Source organism: Esox lucius, chromosome 24 (assembly GCF_011004845.1).
Source record: "Esox lucius isolate fEsoLuc1 chromosome 24, fEsoLuc1.pri, whole genome shotgun sequence".
NCBI classification, from domain to species: Eukaryota; Metazoa; Chordata; class Actinopteri; order Esociformes; family Esocidae; genus Esox; species Esox lucius.
The window spans coordinates 19,778,910-19,801,414 of NC_047592.1; the positions used below are offsets into that span (position 1 = coordinate 19,778,910).

At 39.2% G+C, this 22,505-nt stretch overlaps 1 protein-coding gene across 2 annotated transcripts; it reads left to right on the top strand.

Annotated features, from left to right (window-relative positions):
* The first annotated feature begins 1,817 nt into the window (after positions 1-1,817).
* Positions 1,818-21,131, top strand: LOC105009723 (SLAM family member 5-like). Of its 2 annotated transcripts, none has more exons than XM_013132912.3 (6): positions 1,818-2,439; positions 19,078-19,383; positions 19,580-19,849; positions 20,012-20,116; positions 20,360-20,418; positions 20,619-21,131. In XM_013132912.3, exons 1-6 carry the CDS (start codon positions 2,373-2,375, stop codon positions 20,706-20,708), a joined length of 897 nt encoding a protein of 298 aa, XP_012988366.2. In that variant the 5' UTR covers positions 1,818-2,372; the 3' UTR covers positions 20,709-21,131. The 2 variants fall into 2 exon arrangements, with proteins under 2 accessions (XP_012988366.2, XP_034146300.1); XM_034290409.1 differs by having other exon boundaries at positions 19,751-19,849.
* Positions 21,132-22,505: the final 1,374 nt, after the last annotated feature.

Consider the following 22,505-nt stretch of genomic DNA (forward strand, 5'->3'; position numbering starts at 1 on the left):
TATATAACCACCAGAAGTAGTCGCAATATAAATACATTCTTTTAGTTTAGCTTACTATAAAATAGTTACCGAAGGTTGTAGCCAACGAAGTTTTTGTCTATCCGGCACAAATTCTAATGCATATGTTGTTTTTTGATAATGGGGAAATTGAAATACGGAACCTGTTGTTCAGCAGTCTGCATCTCTAACCACTACGCTATTTAACAACAGGTAGTCAGCCAGCCAGCCAGTCAGCCAGCAAGTCACTCACTCACTCCATAAGTGACATTCGATCTTCTTGGCCAGTTCCACTTACGCGGTCCGGCAAAAAAAAATCTGACTTCTTTCAAGAACAGATAAATGCGTACAAGTTTTATTGAAAGCTCATTCTCTGCAGAAAAACTTGGTGAAGCCAGCTGATCAATGATCAATATGAGTTCAATACAGGTACAACCTTTCTCAAGTTGGCAGTCTGTCAAATCTGACAATTTGAGTTTCAGACAGTGGGGTAGAGTCAGCAATATGGCAGTTTAATTTGTTGTCAAAGGCATATGGTTCTGTTGATGGGACCTATGCTGAGACACTTTTTTTTTACTTAACACTTTTTGATCCCATTAGGAATAGCTGTTGTCTATGTTGTTTTGCACATTACTGTATAATTATGCTGATATTTTATCATCCCCACCTCCTACAGAAACACCACTGTTACCAGAGTCTGAATCAATCTATTATCAAGTAAAGCCAGTCACATCCCACGGTATGACTAGATCAGTCATCTACTGAAAGGATATGAAACTAACGGTCTGTTATAGAGTATATCTAAGTACAACCTAGTGTGGTTTGCTTACATTTCTGGTGTATTGTCAACGCTCCAAAGGAACCCCTCAAAAAAGCCCCTGTATTGAAAAAAATTCTGCAAAGGTGGTGACTGTTTGGTTTACTTTCTTGTCTGGTTTCCTGTTTAGTCCAATGCGAACAGAGTGCTCACTACTGACAGGTTTTCTTTTTTGCCTAAAACAAGCACAAGTCTACCGGAAAAGTGTTGAACTCACTTTACTGCCAACTAAAGCATGCTGTGTATTGCTCACCCCCCTTGGCATTGGTCCTATTATGTCCTTTATGACCTGGAGTTAAAATGGGATTTTGGGGGTTTTTTATAATTTGATTTACACAACATGCCTACCAATTTGGAACAGGTGTGTATATACCGAGATAATGTGACAGACTATGTGGCACTTACATTTAACACAGGTGGACTTAATTTAACTAATTATTAACTAATTATGTGACTTCTTAAAGTAATTGGTTGTACCAGATCTTATTTAGGGGCTTCATAACAAAAGGGATGAATACATATTCACAAACCACTTTTTGTAACAAGTTATTATTTTTGTATTTCACATCACCAACTTGGACTATTTTATGTATGTCCATTATATGAAATCCAAATAAAAATCCCTTCAAATTACAGGTTATAATGCAAGTAAAAATGCCAAAGGGGTGAACAATTTTGCAAGGCACTGGGCGCGTACAAACAGTATTTTATTAAAATGAATATGTCTTTTTGAACTAAATGCAAGTAATTTCCTTTTCAAAATGTAAGCGTTAACATCCTTAGCGGTTTAAAAAACGGTTTTAATGGCTTGATAATGGTCACCTAAAGCATTTATATGTGAAAGTTTGAAATGTAAATGTATGAGGAGTCAAACGGCAAAAAATATTGTGAGCGTTTTATAGCTTTATAGGCAAGAGAGCGGAGTGCTTATTCAAGGCCAGTGTCAGTACAAGGAGAACTGAGTTGCTTTTGTTTTTCCTCCATCATAGAGTTCCCTTTAAAATTGACCTGTTCAGGAGGACTACGTGAAAACACATAAACCAAGTCAAAACCACGTCACCAGCTCTTCAGTCCAGCAAAAGTCATGCAAGCCCTTCTGCAGGCATATCTCGCCTACATCAAAATGTCCGCACATGAACACATGTACATTTATAGCAACATATCTAATGTCTCTCTATCTCTGCCCCTTTCAGTCTCAGTCCCTCCACCACCCCTCTCTTCCTCATTTGGTCTGCATATATACTTGCAGAGCCCCCTCTATCAGTAAAACATCATGACAATTAAACACACTAACCCCTCCTCCACTAAACTGACTGTCACTGTAATACCAAACACTCTATCTCTCCATACATTGTCTAATTCTGAGGCTGAGAAAAGGGTTATTTTCAGTGAGCAACTTTAGATTGTGACTTCCTTTTGAAATGAACTTACAGGGGTTGCCTGCTCTGACCTCTCTACTTTCTCTTCTCTGTATGTTTGTTGAGTCAACCGCTACCAGAGACAGAGAGATAAGGTGGACAGCCAGCCAGAGGAAACAGACATAAAACGTCTAACAACGATGCCTGCTGGTCCCTTCTCCTACTGCTTCAGTCAGGGAATACTACTACTGTCTATACTCCACTATGGTACGTTTCAACACATTTTTCCTACCATTGTTTTGTATAGCATGGGTTTTCTAGTTGAGGGGAAAATCTGTTTGTTTTCTGTAACTTCCTTTTTAGTTCATGCATGATGTGTGTTAAATGTAGAATGCTTCATGATTGGCTGCAAATGTTCTTACTTTATTATTCTGTGCAACACTAACAAACTATTTTGGTTCAGATACACATAACATAGTAATGCTGAATTTATTAAATGCCGTGCCGTGAAAGTAATCATGATTTGTATTTTTTTGTGCATATTTTTGCCTCGGATGTTATCAAATCTTACACCAAAATGTCTTGTCTAGTACAGAGAACCTGAGTGAAAAATAACACTACTAAATACTTAAAGAGAAGAAATTAATGCCATTAATGTTTAAAATTTATGTTTCTAATATTTTGTTCTACAAAATGTTTCAGAGTGCCTGAAATACAGTGAAATCCACTTACATCATCTGTCAGTTTGAATTGACTTGTAATCTCCTCTATAGAAAACTCCATTGAGCTTGTTATTTTAGTCCTAGACTGGCATTTATCCATGTCTGCGAAACCAGCCCTCAGAGTATGATCCCCCCACACTAAACCACACTGGACTAGCTAATACGACCCCCCCAACAACCCTGGACTAGATAATACTATCCCCCGACCCTAAACTACCCTGGACTAGATAATATTATCCCCCCACACTAAACCACCCTGAACTAACTAATACGACCCCCCCAACTACCCTGGACTAGATAATACTACCCCCCCACCATAAACCACTCTGGACTAGATAATACTACCCCCCCACCATAAACCACTCTGGACTAGATAATACTACCCCCCCACCATAAACCACTCTGGACTAGATAATACTACCCCCCCCACCATAAACCACCCTGGACTAGATAATACTACCCCCCCACCATAAACCACTCTGGACTAGATAATACTACCCCCCCCACCATAAACCACTCTGGACTAGATAATACTACCCCCCCCCCACCATAAACCACCCTGGACTAGATAATACTATCCCCCCACCATAAACCACTCTGGACCAGATAATACTATTCTGGTCTTGTTTGGTAAGTGGAGGAGAGGAGGAGACAAGTTTTTATTTTTTTATTTAGTGTAAACATTATAGGCAGGATTCTACACTGTGCACCTTAAATTATTTTATTTAATGAAAATGAAGTTATGCAGCTTTAAATACACTGCTCAAAAGAATTACGGGGACAGTTAGATCACACATCAGGTCTCGATGAACGAATTATACTAAAGATCAAAATCTTTACTGTATATTGTGTCATTTGTTGTGAACAAAATGACATAACAACGTTCAATGGAAACCAAAGTAAACTGTTGAAATCACAGGCTGTTCCAACTTGTGTTCCAACTTCATCACAGCAACTCAATGTGACTCAGTAGTGTGTATGGCTCCCAAGTGTGTTTATGCACACAATGTCTGGGCATGCTCCTGATGAGACGGCGGATGGTGTCCGGGGGAATCTCCTCCCAGACCTGGATCAGGACATCAGTTAACTCCTGGACAGTCTGTGGTGCTACTTGGCGGCGTTGGATGCAACGATACATAACATCCCAGAGGTTCTCAATTGGATTCAGGTCTGGGAAACGTGAGGTCCAGTCAATGTCATCAATGCCTATTTGTCATCCAGCAACTGCCTACACACTCTGACCACATGAGGCCGGGCATTTTACTGTGATGATTACGTGTTCCCTTCATTTATTTGAGCAGTGTACATGAATATTGCAAAGAAGTGCGATATTGCAAACTATTGAGAATATAAACCCAATGAAGTCCAATGGCATTTTGGCAACAGAGGAGGTGACTTGGGCACCGTGCCATACGTTCAATCATAACACCAACAACCCTAGAACATATTAACATATTTTACTCAAATCCAACTCCAACACTCTTATTTGATGATATCAAGTTAGTGAAAATGCTTCTCGTGGCGTGAGGATGTGCACCTTACTGAAGTAACATTTTTGATACGGACATAAGTCAAGCTGAATCTTGCGAGCCAGTCCCACCTTAATCTGAATCATTCATTTATTAAACTTTAGCCATTGGAGTTGAGACGAGACAGCATCAGAATCTAGGTTAAGGCAACGTATGACGCTTATTTATTTTATTCTGTGTAGTTGGTAAGTGTGTTTTTAAATAATGTTTTACTAAAATAAATGTCTGTCCCATCAGCAAACACATGATCTAACACCATCTCAATCAAAGTGTTACCATCTTGATAACACTTTTGTTGTAGTTTTCACCAACCATGATGTTAACACTTGCTGATCTATACAGCCTGATATTACAGCCAAATAAAATGTCATTGCTTTTTCCCATATTAAGAGAGTACAACTGACTGTTACTGATCCTCCAGTTCTGAGGTGCCTCTCTGCGTTCATCTTATCCCATCTCATCCTATGAGAGAATGAAATCACTGAATTTTCAGCATAGAGAGAAATTGATTTACGGTTGATGGACTAAATAACAGAAACACCTTAACATATATTAATACCAAATAAGGAGTAAGGCCACCGTTGGCCATCAGAACAGGTCCAATCCCTCTTGGAATGCTGTCATACCAGTCCTGAACTGTGTGTAGTGACACAATCTTCAAGAAGAAAAGCCTCCAGTTCTTTTGAAGGACAAAGGTATTATGATTTTTTTTTATTTATGTAAAAATAGTGCTGTTTATTAAAAGCATAGATATATTTACATAAAATAAAACAAATAAAAATACATAGCAAACAGAAATCTATCAGTAATAATTACATTAAACGAACAGTGGTGTACAAATAAATACAATTGCTAAACAGGCTAATGGGTGGATTATTGTAATGGAAAAGATGTTGCAATTTGGCTTAAACAAAGCAAAGCAAGGTAATATTCAGTACATGCCTGAGAGTGGGGGTGGTTTGCTAGTTTGTGGTATAAGACTTTTCTTGGTTTCCTGATGTCATTGGCTGGTTGAGGAATTATTGATCTGGCTGGGCAGAGGTTTGTTCCAGTCCAGAGTGTTGGGGCGGAGAACCCAGGTTGGTGCTGGGGATGTTGGAGCACCTGATTATAGGAACCAGGATGGGTGCAAGGTCTGGGTTGGGGTCCCAGACACAGAGGTCAGACGGGATTACCCTGAGGTCCCTTGAGTGAATAAATGTTGGTCTTCCCAATGACTGTGTTAATTATTATACCGTTAACTCCCAAAGTATTTGGACAGTGAAATGTTTTGAAGCTCTGTGTTCCAGCGCTGAAGATTTGAAATTAAATAGTTACTAAAAGGTTGAAATGCCAGCTATAATTATTTAGGTATTTTCATCCATTTCCAATGAAACTGATGTTTCATCGAAAAGGATGTTTCATGTTTTGCGGAAAGTCCCCTGATGTTGGGTCTTGATTCTTGGCTTTACATTAGAATTTTGGAATGCACTGCTGGTGTTTGATAAACTGAAGGCTAAAGAAATTTCGATGCAAGTCAAACTGTCTATCAAGGCAGATAAATCTGAAGTTAAACAGAGATATAGCGGAAATATTAGGAGTGCCAAAGTCAACCGTAAGGTACATTACGAAGAGGACAGAAAGTACTGCTGAGCTAAGCAATGGAAAACAACCTGAAAGGACTAAGGCAGACCACTGCAGATGAAAAAAGAATTATCACCATAATAAAGCAGACAGGGAACACCATAATAAAGCAGACAGAGAATGGTCCCACAGGATGGCTGCACATACCATTACAGACCCTCGACCATGTTTGAGAGGTGGCAGTTTACATCCCCCCCAGATTATACTATTTTTTTGTTATAGTATAATCTGTGTAAAATCTTTGTATAAGATACCGTTTAGAGGTCATTGATCAGGTATGAATGATTTCCAAGCTGCCCTCTGTGTCTACTATGGAGATTTTGGTTTGGAGTTCCCCTTGCCTGTAATGATATCTGTGAATTTGACAAATTGAGTAAACTGACAGATTGAAAAGCATCATATTATCGATACAGAAGTTGAGATGTTCTGGGGAACATTTGAAATCAGCAATCAAACAGAGAGCCTATCATGAAATAAGATGTTTTCTAACATTATCTCTAATTATTTTCTATAATTTTACCTCAGTTACAGGTACATTTTCTGTTGTTGTGATCAAGAGGGTAACCAATACAGAGATTTTTTCACAGGCCATGTTGCTCATATTTCCCAAGTGTGCCAGGGTTAGAGAAGCCTGCACATTATGGTCGAAATGAGACCTAAGAGGAGCTCAGCTCCCATACCTTCATGTTCCAAGTTAACATTTAAATGCACCTGGAAAATACAAAGCAAATCCAAATATAACCCCTGACTGCATGCAATTGTACTCTAAACACTGATGAATGGGCTATACCTTAGCGATTACTTAGCAAAAACATTAGCATACATTCACATGTAGAAATAAGAATTCATGCTTTCTCAACTTTCTACTAAATCTGGAAATGTTATGAAGGACACCATCATTTGTTATACTTCATGTTAAACTGTAGGTTGAATAACTACAGAATAAGTGCATTCACAGCCTCTGTTTGTATAGAAGACACAAATCAATAGAATTAACATTTGCTGTTTCCTGTTAAACTTTTGTGGTTCAAACGCAAATAGTAAATATATGCTTAAAAACAATACTGCAAACAATAGTGAAGCATGGTGGTGGCAGCATCATGCTTTGGGACTGTTTTTCTTCAGCTGGAAACAGGGCCTTAGTCAGGGTGGAGGGAATTATGAACAGTTCCAAATACCAGGCAAATTTGGTACAAAACCTTCAGGCGTCTTCACCTTTCAGCACAACAACGACCCAAAGCACACATCCAAATCCACAAAAGCATGGCTTCACCAGAAGAAGATTAACGTTTTGGAATGGCCCAGCCAGAGCCCAGACCTGCATCCAATTGAACATCTGTGGGGTAATCTGAAAAGGGGTGTGCACAGGAGATGTCCTCGCAATCTGATTTGGAGCGCTTTTGCAAAGAAGAGTGGGCAAATATTCCCACATCAAAAAACATCTACCCAAAAAGATTGAGTGCTGTAATAAAATCAAAAGGTGCTTCAACAAAGTATTAGTTTAAGGGTGTGCACGCTTAAGCAACCAGGTTATTGCGAGTATTACATTTTTTTTTTTTTGGAATTACATATACATGTCCAATGATTTGTAATTTATGATTGCATTGTTGTGTCCATGTCTGATGTTTTGCAATGTTTGTAGTCCAACAAACAATATTGTACAGTTTGTACAGTAATCAACATCGCATGAGCAATGCTATTATTTTAAAGGAAAAATCAATGCCTGGGCCGAACATACATTATGACTGGGTTGATTGAATCGTGGTTGGGTTTAAAATATTGTTAAAAATAAAAATTATGATTTTGGTACATGTGACTTGTGACTTTTGGTACATGCATTGATTGACAGCAAATTTTGAGTGTGCAATAAGCTTTGATAATGAGACGTGGTGTTCAGCCAGAGATGGCTGAGTCGCTGCTTTTTTCCAAATGTTTAGGCAACCGAAATATAATGACTACACATTTATAGCACACAACTCTAAAGGTTTCGATGGTTAAATCTTGATGCAGTACCTTGCTAACAATGGTATTGGCACAACACCTATTGCTAATGGTAGCAAGTTCATGATTTTTACAGACAGCACATTCAATCAGAGATAGTACATTGATAGTGATTGTTTCTTACCAATGAACATGGCGGCCTTGCCACATGCTATGGGTTTAAAGGATTTCTTACAAGTTTAACATCAAGGAGAATAAGAACTATGTTAGCCACAATCCAGAAACGCATTACTACGGTGTGAATACCATGATGGCTAAATAAAAAGATGTGTTGTTGCAATGGTATGCAACTGTTTCCGTAGACCCCTTTGTCATGCAGGATGAAATAAAGGCTTACTGCGTGAATGAGGTGGTCATCTTGAGAGAGGGTTGTATGCGCTACAGACTCGAGTTCCTGGAGAGTGGTGGTATTGACCCATTCCGGTCAATAACAATTGCTCGGATTGCATGAAGCCTTTTGCAACAGATTCCTCACTAAGGACACCGTTGCATTGGTCCCCTCAGACAACTACAACTTTTTTTAGAAGACATTCTCAAACTGCTCAATCCAATGGCTTGAATATGTGGTCTCTGGTGAGAATATATCAATACAGCACGGCCTGAACAGTGGTGAAGTGAAAATTGGTGCCAACTATGTTGATGGATATGCTGAACGCGATGGGGTGTGTACAGTCTATGAATATCTAGGCTGTTTCTGGCACAGTCACCCAAAGTGTCATTGTTCAGCAAGCACCAATCCGGTGACAAAGATTCAGTACGGGTTGATGCACCAAAATTGGCTGACAAAGCTTGAGGCTTTAAAAGACCAACACAACGTACATGTTCAATACATATGGGAGTGTGAGTGGAATTAGCCTAAAAACACATCCGCAGATGTCAAAGCTTTCTTGAAGACCTTTGATGCTCTAGAGCGCTTTGACCCTCGGGATGCTCTTTTTGGCGGTTGTACCAAGGCAATTCATTTGAAGTTTATGGCTCGAGAAGGGGAGACTATTCTGTATAACGATGTCTGTAGTCTTTACCCATTCTGCAACAAGACAAAGATTTATTTGAGTGGGCATGCAGACTTAATCTTTTGAGATTACAAACCGCTAGACACCCAATTTGGTATTGTTAAGGCTACGGTGTGTCCACCGAAAGGCCTTTATCACCCTGTTTTACCGCACAGGGTCGGCGGTAAGCTGTTCTTTCCATTGTGTAGATTATGTTCAGAGTCTGAAGACCAGGTAACTGATTGTTCACATACTGATTCAGAAAGATCTTTGGTAGCCTATGGGGCTTTCGGCCGGATTTCACTAGTGGGACATTTTGGGTCCTAGATTCATTTCTGTAACAGATACAACCTATTATGATGTATCCTTTTAATAGCAACCCCTCTGGCTACAATAAAAACACATAAAAACAGACTTCTGGGTCACTATTTATAAAACTCATCTGTTTGACAGGCAAAAAAATTTTTTCGGAAAACATTTCTGCCATTCAGCATCAAGATTTTTTTTTGAAAGCATTATGAGATTTTGTGTCAATGGTATTTCCTCATACTTTCATGCCTTTACTATCAAATTACACTGTAATTGGGTTGAAAATAATGAAATAATTATATAATAGAAGGTAAAAAATATAGGCACCCCCAAAAAATGTGGTTCTTCTACCTAGAAATAAAACATTATGAAATAAATAACATTGAATGTAAAATCCCATGTAATAGGTGTAATGACTCAAAACGGCCAGCAGATGGCAGCACTAGATCGCTAGTTACGTTTGGACTTATATATTTTATAAACTCAGAAAAATTACCAACTTCTTCCCAAAAACTCAAGAACATCCCCATACTATTTTGACTAAATATTAATTTTTATATCTTATATACAATACAAACGATGTATTATGGTTCAAAACATCATATATAGTGATGTACACGCTTGTAATATTTATACTGATGTACAAATGAGCCTTTCTAAGATGAATAGGCAATGTCGTTGCCTGGTGAAAAGTTCTCATAGCAACCCAAACTATACAACTATACAACCCATATTATACACGGAAAACCCCAATTATACACGGAACGCTTCAGGAAAGTGGCTACAAATAATATACCATTGGAATCGGACGATTATGGAGAATCTATTTTTCGAAATATTTATGCAAATTAGCACTGTCCGCGGGATCGCGGACGTCGACCATATTAACTGGTACCTGGGTTTCTATTGAGCTGGTTAAGGCTGTTGAGAAAGGTTACAGATAATCTTTTTGCAGATTACATGAGAATATTCCTGAAGCACAATCAGGAAGCTAGCGGCTTCCTGCCATCTGTGGTTGATGATGATGCTAAAGACCAGTATATCCATGAACATCATGAAAAGGAGGGTGTGCAGCTTGACAAGGAAAACATTGTTGTAAACAATGCTAGGCGATCTTTGGCTAAATTGGCAATGAATAGTCTTTGGGGTAAGATGGGTGAGCGGACTAACCTTATGAACACAATGTTAATTACAGATCCGGAGGAGTTTAGCCACTACCTTTTTTCCAGTGAAATAGATGTTGGTTATTTCTCTTTCATCTCAGACACTGTTGCGATGGTACAGTGGCGTTACACAAAACAGACACCAATCAAACCACGTAACGGCAACATTTTTTTATTATTGCCGCGTTCACAACCGCTTATGCTCGAGTTGAATTCACTCTTGGAGAAGTTGGATAGACGTGTACTCTACACAGACACTGATTCAGTTATCTTTGTGACACGCCTTGGGGATTGGGTGCACCCACTAGGGCCATTCTTGGGTGACTTGACCGATGAGTTACCAGATGGTGACAGCATCGCACAATATGTTAGTGGTGGGCCAAAGTCATACGGTTATAAAACCGTTAAAGGTCTGACCTGTCTCAAAGCAGAAGTCATTACGCTCAACAGTTACAACACAACCATTGTTAACTTGGAGACGCAAACACGACTGGTTGATAACTTTGTATGGGGCGAGGGTTATGATGATGATCATGTCCTTGCTAATGCAGACAATTGCTAGAGATAAAATAACATTTACATTGAAAAACCAAGTAGTGTCTAAGCGTTTCAGAGTTGTGTTCAGCAAGCGTGTACTGCTCCCTGATTACAGCACAAGGCCTTACAGGTAGTAAATCACATTCTAGGATGGATAGCAGTTTTGACCGGCGACTTCAACACCCATTCAGCTGTGTCATTAGTGGCCCCAGTAACTCGGGTAAAACATATTTTGTGAAGATTTTGTTGGATAATGCTGCATTGTTTTCTCCAAAGAAATTCAGAATATCATCTGGGTTTATTAATGTTGGCAACCACTGTATGACAAAATGTTGAAGTTGAGGGAGATTACTTTTGTAGAAGGTCTACCAACATTGCTGTGTGATGACAATCTGCTACCGATTCAGAAAAATAACCTTTTAATTATTGACGATTTAATGAAAAGTGCATCAGAGAGTTGGGAGATGGATAGAGTTTTCAAACAATATTCACACCATCCTAAGTGCAATTTACCTTGTCCAAAATATGTTTGTTAAAGGCACCAACTATCTCATCTTGTTTAAAAACCCCTGTGACAATCACAATCAGATATACCCCGGTCTTTCTCGGTTCTTCATGGAGAGTTTTAAAGACACAACACATCCACCTTTTGGTTATTTACTCATTGACTTCAGCTACAACACCAGAAGACTACCGGCTGAGAACAGGGTTATTTACAGGGGATTGGCCTGCCGTGTACATTCCTAAGAAAGTTTGATAATGTCTAAACGCATTCATAGAGATTCACCACTTTTTAATATGTTATTTAAGGCACAGCCAAGTGAACTAAAAGTTATTTTAGTATCAGCTTCCACGGACCTCATTCTATCATTCTGTGAAATAGCACTTAATCTAAGGCGCGGAAATATACCCTTAACAGAATCGCAAACTGTTGACCGAAATGTTGACCTTGTTGATGAAATTTGGGATTATGTGCCTGCGAGGCGTAGGAAGAACGTTGAATATATTTTTTATAGAATGCACAGGTCTAAAGATTTGACTTCATGGACTTCAAATGGTGAATTTATTTTCAAAGGAGAGATAATCAAGGGTCCGCACCTGTTGGATCTGGTTAAAAGTGTGAGATCAACCAATAAAATTGCTGATACTAGAAGGCCATTGGGGTGGGGGGTGTATTTAGAGGCCATGGCATGTTTTAACATGCCTTTTACAACTATTCCAGATGAACTTGTAAGGCGTAAAATCTATTTGTATAAACAAACGTCTGGTGACACAATGTATGATTTAGCCACTCCTCCAGCAACTGGTTATCAACCAATCAAAGTTGTCTTTGTACCCCCTACCATGGACCCTACAAAATGGCTTTCATTTTAATGTGTTTTTATTTTATGCTTTTTTATGATTTGTGATTCATTGTCAAAGTGTATGTATTACCTGAATAATTGTTTATGATGTAAACATTGATGTGGTTTTACGAATGGTTTTATTTTTGAATAATAAATCTGACATACACATGATTTACTTTTCTATTTCTTCAACAACCATGACCCAAATTAAACTATTCACAAGATTGAGCATGTTGTATGCAATTAAACCTTGGCTTATCACGCTTACTCTGGTACATCTGAGCTACAAACTTTGAGACTACCGCATAATTTTCTCGTAAATCATCAATATAAAAGTCAGCATATTTATAACTCAGACCTCCTGTCATTAGATAGAGAAAGAACACACAATGTTGTCCTCATGTTGTTGAAATCATGTCCTGGACTTTTTGAACTATATTCCACATTCTCACAAGTTTGCAGAAAGTCATTGTTTGACTTGGGAAAATATGTAAAATCCGGGGGGTTTCCAAAACTGTCATAAAAATCTCCAATGCCATCGTCAGTTATGTAAATTGCCAGCCAGTGCTCGGGTGATTGCTCGGGTGTGTATTAACAATCATCATTGATGCAACATCTCCAACTGGTCCCCTAAGTAGTTGGTCGCATGCCAGCACACCATATAAATGAGTCAAAGATTAAAATTGGTTCACTACACTAGTCAAATCTGCGGTATTCATTTCCACACCGTTTTCCTAATAGTAGTCATCCATTACTTGTAGCCAGCTTGACACTTCGATAATGGAGTCAAAGATTGAATAAACAACCAAATTAATTGTGTGGGGTAGTGGTTGTCTGAACCTCATCTCAAGTCGTACATTCCCTGACTTGATCAAGGATGGGTGCTGACCACATTCCTCATCCGGCGCGTAGTTGAATGCATAAAGGGCATAAAGGTGTAAGAAGTCAGACCGGTCCTTTAGGTGTTTTCCTGAAGCTAAGGCCAATTGGTAAAATTCACGCACTGCTGACCCCGTTGTGTAATTTGGTTGGAAATTGCTGACCGTCTACATACATAGCCATAAACTCTAAATTTATAAAGTTTGAAATGTATTTTATTTTTTTTGGAACTTCCTGTACAACTGTCACTGTCCACCAATCCAACGACAATACATATAGGCAGAGGTCCTAAAAATAGGTTTTCTTGGTTGCAAACGCGACCCCCCGCTAAATACACACTCTTTCAATTGGGTACTTGGCAGTGGTTGAGAGTAGTGCTTGAGCGTGTCCAAGTTTCATGGCTGGTGAAACAGACACTTTCTTGACAAATAGTGATGCTGATAATACGCACATCCCCAGCCCCCAAAAGGCAGAACTCATGTTTACCGCGCACCTTCCTAACCTTTATGTCAACGCCGTTTAACATGAGTTTCTCTTAAAAGAAGATATCACTGTGAACAATGCCGATCATTTCAAATGTGGTACTATGCGCTGAATAGGCAGCCCTTTTTGTGAGTCCATCGTTCTCGCCTGCAGGGTCCGTAACATCCATGTGACCTGCGGCATCCTTGTAAATCAAACCAGCTGAAAACTGTGTCTTTAATGTATCACATCCATAATTCAGAATGCTCTCTATAACAGTTCTGTAGGGGTATGTGTTGCTACTCTGGCTAATTAAACGGTCACCCCTAGGAGACATCCACTTGTGAAAATAGGGTGGCTATCGGATAGTTGATAACCCCAACACATGCTCCAGCATCAATATTAGTTACGTCCGGTTTGGTGACTTTACACGTAGGAACAACAAATTATTGTTTAGATCAACGTAGTCTTCCCATTCCCGGCAATAAAGAACTCCAGAGGGGCTGCGTCTGATATTGCTGATAGGGTCGGTATTTCAATATTTTTTTTCAACAGATGTCTGTGTGAAGGGAACTGTTTTCATACATTCACCAGACATATAGTGTAGGAGTGCCATCTTCCTAAAATATATTGTTAATCAACTTTGCAGTGTTTCCTTTGACTCTCCTCCAAGCTTTATGTCCTCTTTTAACCGCGGCTCTTGTTTTTGTCTCATTCTTGCGTTTTTTTACTCTTGAGTAGGCTCCTCCTACCAGGTGGTCTCTTTCTAACACCTCGAGTCATAACCATCAATCCAGAACCATCCTGCTGTTTTGTTTGTCGTGACATAACACTGTTGACAACATCGCCAACTATATTCCTAGCCGCATTCGTCAGATGTGGTTTTGCTATTGAGAACCCTCGCTTCAACAAAGGTATTGCCATCCGGAAAAGCCCTCGGAAAAGGCCCCCTAGACCAGCCCCATACATTGCAGCGCTACCATGATACCCCGGCAAACTGTTACCGGCCTGAGTCATACCCAATGTTGCTTTGATTATCTTTAAAATTTTTGGTGCAAGGCATTTGTCCATTTTCTGATAACTCTTGTTAGCATTTGAAAGGTATGACAGATTAAGAGGTCCTAGCTGATCACTGGTCAAGCAAATGGTAGTTTCTTGTTGGGTATGCCGGTGGAATCGAGCTGTCTGGGTCAGGGGTTCCGTAGAAGGCTTCAGTGTTGTCAACCCACATCAATATAATCATGAATTACAAAGTCACCGGACATGCATACATCATTCCAGAAGTCCTGCCCTAACACACGTCGTACAATAAGTCCATACGTCACACCGGAACCCTAACATCCCGCTCAATATCAGCAAAACGAAGGAGATGATTGTTCATCACAGGAAGCAGCAGCGGGGAGACCACTCCCCCATACATATCAATGGGTTTGCAGTAGGGAGAGTTCACAACATCCGGTCACTTGGTGTCAATATCAGTGATGACTTGACCTGGTGTCATCTTGGTGAAGGAGGACAGGAAACGGCTCTTCTTCCTACGCCGATTAAGGAGATTTGGCATGGATTCCAGGATACTCTCCAACTTTTACAGATGCACTGCAGGATCTCTACACAGAGAGGTGTAGGAGGAGGAGCAAACAGATCATTACAGATTCCAGCCGCCCATGCCACAGACTGTTTACCAAGCTCCCGTCAGGCAGAAGATACAGGGGTATCCCGTCCAAAACTAACAGGCTACGGGACAGCTTCTTTCCTCAGGCCTTAAGGCTTCTCAATTCAGGAACCCCTCCTCCCTTCCATCCATAGTCCCATGCACACCTGTCACTTTATATCATGCTCATCTGCCAATCATATCATGTACACCTGTCACATTTACATTGCACTAAGGTTGTATAGTTATATAGTTATTACAATTGATGCATGTTTTTGTATAGTGTTATTATTTTTGGTTTGTGTTATCTTCTTATTTATATATTATATTACTGTTACTTTTTAACTTTTAACTGCACTGTCAGGAGTAGGAAAACCAAGCATTTCATTGCCATACCTTGCTATTGCAAATGACAAATAAACCTTTTGAACTTTAAATTGGAAGTCCCACCCAGCAAACTGGATGTCCCACCCACAAGTCAAATAATTCTGGAAGCCCCGCCCACCATCCATCATCAATGTGATACATTATACCCTACATTTACTACTAATATGATTGGAAACAGTCTTAAGTTATTTCCCAAAGAAACAGTCAATGTGCTATAAGGCAGCAGTTAAGGTATTATTTAATTGAATGTGCTTACATCTAGTGTATTTGGTGAGTGGGATAAAAGATGCATGTCATTCATGACATTTTAGTTGTTTTAATACTTTGATTTTTTATATACATTTTTAAGCACGCTTACACAGATTCATTGTATGGTAGTGATAACACCATCACAAGCATCATCCACACACACACACACACACACACACACACACACAAACCCACCCAGTATCATTGTCTCGCTCCATAGCTATTTCCCTAAAACCCTGAGTCAGTTTGTGTGTTCTTCCAACAGCAGCAGGATATGGCTCAATATGTTTTTCTGCTCCTATTCTCTTTCCCAACATCTGCAGAGTGAGTTTCTCAAAAAGAGATTGTTGTATGTGTAGTGAATCAGTCAAATGTTTGTTTGTAAGTTACCACTCATCTCCACAGCAAATAGGAAAAAGAGGCTACAATTTGCACAAGCTCACCAAAATTGGACAGTTGAAGACAGGAAGAATGTTGCCTGGTCTGATGAGTCAGATGGTAGAGTCAGAATTTGGCGTAAACAGAAATAAGAACATGGATCCATCATGCCTTGTTACCACGGTGCAGGCTGGTGGTGGTGGTGTAATGGTGTGGGGGATGTTTTCTTTACACACTTTAGGCCACTTCGTGCCAATTGGGCATCGTTTAAATGCCACGGCCTACCTGAGCATTGTTTCTGACCATGTCCATCCCTTTATGACCACCATGTACCCATCCTCTGATGACTACTTCCAGCAGGATAATGCACCATGTCACAAAGCTCGAATCATTTCAAATTGGTTTCTTGAACATGACAATGAGTTCACTGTACTGAAATGGCCCCCACAGTCACCAGGTCTCAACCCAATAGAGCATCTTTGGGATATGGTGGAACGAGAGCTTCGTGCCCTGGATGTGCATCCCACAAATCTCCATCAACTGCAAGATGCTATCCTATCAATGTGGGCCAACATTTCTAAAGAATGCTTTCAGCACCTTGTTGAATCAATGCCACGTAGAATGAAGGCAGTTCTGAAGGCGAAAGGGGGTCAAACACAGTATTAGTATGGTGTTCCTAATAATCCTTTAGGTGAGTGTATATATATATATTGTATTATGAAACTCTAAATTGTTGAGTGCAAGTAGAATCACTAATATACCTTAGTCATTAATTTCGAGGTTTGATTTTGTTTTGATTAATTGTTTTGATTAAATGGGACATTCAGAGATCCATTTTGGCTTGACAGCGTCATTAATACGGGTTACAGATAAAGTCATTCACCCCAACTCGTTTTTCTTGTCTTCTCATCCTGTTTGGATCAAAATGAAGAATCCTTTCTCTAACCATGACTTGTCTACTCGTTGTCTTCATCAAACGAGACCAGTATATTACTAGCTAGTCCAGGGCTGTTTAGGGTGGGAAGGATAGTACTGTGAGTGTCTAAAGCAATTCTAAGGAGAATACAAATGAATGAAAACTGATTGACAGACCGGCGAGAATGTTTAGATGTGTCACAACAGGTGGTGTAGTGCAGTGTTGCAAGTGCAAGGAACCAGGTGCAGACAGGTGTAGTCGGTGTTGAGTCTTTAATTTATAAGAAAATAAACAAACACCGAGCACAAAACACACAAAAGCAAAGGGCTGACTAAAGCAGCAAAAACGACTATAAGAAATGGTACAAGTACTTACAATAAACGGCAACACACACAACATCCAAACATGACAAGCACAATGAGCCACAATGTGGGGAGCAGAGGGGAAACATATATACACATACAAACGATTCAAATTGGGACCTGGTGTGAAGGATTGAAAACATGTGACAGTCCGGGATGTGTTCGTGAGAATATGGGAACTTGTGAAAATATGGCACGGTGGCGCTGCTGCTCACCGCACCATGACAAGATGGGGAATATGTCAGTCACTCTGATTAATTTTGTAGATTTTCTTTAAACATTAACTAATAACATTAACTGCAGATGTCTACTGGTAATTTTGGCTTGTTTGTATGCTAGCAGTACAGTGAAAATCTTACATATTACCCCAGTAATTGGGAAGAACAGTCACATTATCATCTAAAATCTCCTTCCATCTGAAAAAAAAGCAAGTATCGTACTACGAAATACAGTTAGCATCTAACCAGAAGTGCAAATCGAAGAGGGCAGAAAATGTACAAGAATTAAGTATATGCATATTACAAGTGGAATGTAAAGATGTACAACACTTTGTTGTATCGAGGAGAAATGGGGCGTGACTGCAGTCTTTTACTTCCTGTAATCCACAATGAGCTCCTTGGTCTTCTTTGCATTGAGGGCCAGGTTGTTGTCAGTGCACCATGCCGCCAGGCACTTAACCTCCTCCCTGTAGGGTGATTCATCATTGTCACTAATCAGGCCTACTACTGTGGTGTCGTCTGCAAACTTGACAATGGTGCTGGAACTCTGTACTTGAATCCAGTTGTGGATGAAGCACAGGTGGGAGCTCAGCACACAGGAATTCCAATTACAACATCTGGACCGGCAGCCTCATGTGCATTCACCCTGCTTGCTGTGTTGAAATCAGCAACAATTCAATGCTTACATTAACATGTGTTTAACATGTTAAACATTCTGAGTGACTTTAATCGGTTCCGAGGCCTTTGACCTGCTTAATCAGCAACATGACCAGGTGGACTGTGGTCAGGGAGGGTTAAGGGTCATCTAGTCAGGTTGTTCTGAGTTATGGTATTAGGGATAATTTTAAATAAGATCCAATAAGACCCCCAGAGAATTTAGAGTGAGCATACAAGATCCAACAGGATACCAAGTAAGACAGGATGAATTACACTGGACATGTTGACTGGCTGGAGACACCCAGTATGTAGACTTTTGCAGCGTAGACACTGAGGATTGAGACAGGGTCAGTGGACACTGTTGCATCCAAAGATACCCTGGGATAGGCCAATTATACAGGAAACATCACACATTCTGCTGTTTCACTGGACATCAATGATTACACAGTAACAAGGGCTCTGTAGAATAAAGTTTATCCATTGGTTGATGTTTTTGTGTCATGTTGTGTATTTGTGTGTTTCAGTTGTGGGTGAGTCTCTGTTGATCCACAAGACAGTGGGGGACTCTGTGGAGCTGCCTGGTCCTTCACCCACAGACGGTAAAGTCACATCAGTGGTGTGGAAGTATGGAGGAAAGGATATTGCAGAATACAATTCAGATGTTAAATATTTCCCTGGAAACCCGTTGGAGGGGAGACTAGAAATGAACTCCAAAAACTTGAGTTTAACAGTGAAAGATCTCAAACTGCAAGACTCAGGGACCTTTTCTGTGACTGGTGAATGGGCCAAAGGTCAGATTCCCACTAAGACCATCACTCTGAAGGTCCACGGTAGGTTATGACCATGTTTGAATCCTATATTGATTAAATTCCAGTGTACCTGTATGTCAATGACTGATTTAATGGTTTCTTATCTTAGCATAACTTGTTGCATTTCTGTTGCACTTTAAGTTTCATCCTCTCATATGTCTCATGTTGGTGTTGCCATGGTATCATTCATTTAGAAGTCTCTTCCAATCTCTGTCAGAGCCTGTCTCCAACGTGGTGATTATTAATAAGGTCCAGCTATTGGCCAACCACTCCTGTTCAGTTCAGATGACATGCAATGCATCTGGCAACTCCAAACTCAACTATACCTGGAAGAGAGGGAATGAGACATTTAGGGGCAACCAGCAGATGCAGTTCATTCTCTCACCAGCAGAGGGAGTCATCAATTTAATATTCAACGCCTCCAACCAAGTCAGTGAGAAATCTGCCTCTACAACAGTGAGCTGTGTTAATGAAACAATCCCAACAGGTAACAGTCAATAAAATAAAAATGTCCTACAATTTCATCCTGCATATACATATGTTGTCAAATAACATGATGTCCCATTTGACCTAACATTTGGAAAGACATGTTAGAGCTTATTACACTGGATAATCTAAAATGATAACAGTTAATATAATCATCTTACAGGGATGTTGTGGCACATCAAGTACATTGGAATTCCAGTAGGTGGCGCTGTGGTAGTGATACTCATTGTAGCTGTGGTCATTTACAACCGCATGAGTAATAAAACAGGTATGAACAGCATGGGACTCTCAGCAAAATACTTTTTCTATGTAAAATATGGCATATATTCATAGGTGGGAAATATTCTTGGATGCTTAAGGTATTGTTTGGACAAAATTAGAGCTTTTAAACAATAAGGCTTTAGGGATTTTACTGAAAATTGGGTTAATGAGTGGGTTAACTGCTGGATGGATATGTTTCTGTGATAACCGGTTATCTGATTGTATGATGTTATTTCCTTGTTGAACACAGATGATCAAATAGAGAATACCATCTATACAGATGTGGGTGACATTGCAAGGGTCAAAGATGTAAGTATTTTAAAGTGTGTGTGTTGAGGTTATCATGTACAACTGAATGTGTGTAAATAAATGTGTTATATACTGTTTGTATTGTATCATGCATATATTGTTGCCCAGAAACAAGTAGCGTTGGTTTGAATGTTTCAGTTATTTTCCATCCTAGCTTTATGTTTGTCTGAGTTGTATAATTATTTTTGTCTTTACTGCAGACCAGATCAAACAGTGATGTAATCACAATGTCTATATATGAGACAGTCGATGACTATCCCAAGACTAAATCCAGTGAGAATGAGACATGAATGCTCTGCTGGTCCCAGAACAAAGAGTCATAAAAAGGGCTGTAACATTAAAAGAGCAATTAAGTGAATGGAACGACAGTATATGGCCTACTTTATCATTTGTCCACATTTTAAATAAATGAAACAGTTTTTCTGGGTTTTCTGTCCTATTAAGCCACAGACTGTGTATGACTGGATCACATTTGGACGTCCAGATGTTAATTCTTCCCTCTAAGTAGTACCAGCGAGCTGAACAGAAAGTTATCTGAGATGTGGTCATTGTGACTGATCATTCTGTAGATAGGCCTGAATTTTCCTGTATGTGTTAGAATCTTTATTTCAAGTATGTCAGTATTCCATTAACTGTTTATATGACGATAACAAACTACTTCAAGGGGTTTAGTAGGGGTCTTTGTATTATATTGCAGTTTATCTGTCTGTCTATGTGTGTGTTTGTGTGTGTAAAATATGTACATAGCTGTATATTTATTTATTTATTTTTATTTATGTTTTTTCACTTTATCTTTTTGTAACACTTTTTTTTTTTTTTGAACATTCTTCAGATTTCCTTTTACAGCAATTACTTCCACACAGAAACAGTATCTTTTACAGGGGATCGTAACATTCACGTATTCTTACGTGTATGGTCAAATCCACAGAGGAATATGTCCAGAGGTACAAGGAAAAGAAGAAATAAAAAATAATTAACATTATTTAAAGTTAACAATATGAACAAAACAAACAACAGCTTAAAACTAAACATGGGTTGTATACAAATTTCCCTGGCAAATATAACCAGAGTTAGTTCTAATGATCTTCCATCACCGTCATCAATGGTGCCCATCTTTCAAAAAAAAGTTCCTTCTGTAGTCTTAGCGAATATGTAATTCTTTTCCATAGTGTAAATATTTCTCAAATTTGTTAGCCAATTAGCTTGGTTTGGCGACTCATTTTTAAGCCACTTTATTGTAATTGCTTTCTTTGCTGCTATCAGTAATGTCTGTAATAAACACATATTTTTCCTACTGTGTATCCCAACCGGTTTCACCCCTAGAATTGCTACCAGAGGATCTCTTATCAGTTCAACATTCATTACTTTATTAATATATGTAAATATGGATTTCCAAAAGTTATCCAACAATGGGCATTGTCAAAAAAGGCGGAGCCACAATTTCTGGTGTTCTGAAAAATCTGTTATTTATTTTCCATTGAAATTCCTTCCACAAATTGGCGTTCGTGACTTTGTGAGCCTGAGTACATATCTCCAACCAAACTTCTTCACTTATTTCGAGCTGTAGCTCCCTAATCCACTTGTCTTTCACATAAAATGAACTATCTTTTGTCATTGAAGAAAGGATTTTATAAACATTGGTAATTGGTTTCCTCATATGTTCTCCACCCTGAATTTATAATAAATATTGTTCTAAAAGGGAGGGCTCTATTAATCTGTTCCAGTTTGGGTGCTTCAGTATGAAACTCCTCAATTATAGATACCTGAAAAATCTGTTTTTGGTAATTTAAAATCTGTTCTTAGTTGATCGAATGATTTGAAGATGTTATTACTAAATAATTGGTGTACATAATTAAGGTTCACAAGTTTCCAGTTTTTAAATCCTACATCAAATCTCAATGGAAGAACATTTCTAATGTAAGTAATTGAACTCAAAACGGAGAGATCGCCTGTTAACTTAAACATTTGTTGTATTTCCTTCCAAGCTACACATGTTGTGTTCGACTATTCTCCCAAAATATCTCTGGTGGACTTAATCCCATTAAAGGGGATCCCCGACAAAGGCATATCCGGACTGCAACTTTTTT

Bases quoted from the DNA above. Each gene is read 5' to 3' on its own strand.
- LOC105009723 (XM_013132912.3), top strand. From the start codon at position 2,373: ATGCCTGCTGGTCCCTTCTCCTACTGCTTCAGTCAGGGAATACTACTA. The intron at 2,440-19,077 runs GTACGTTTCAAC...TGTGTGTTTCAG, and splicing joins ACTGTCTATACTCCACTATG to TTGTGGGTGAGTCTCTGTTG. The intron at 20,419-20,618 runs GTAAGTATTTTA...TCTTTACTGCAG, and splicing joins ACATTGCAAGGGTCAAAGAT to ACCAGATCAAACAGTGATGT.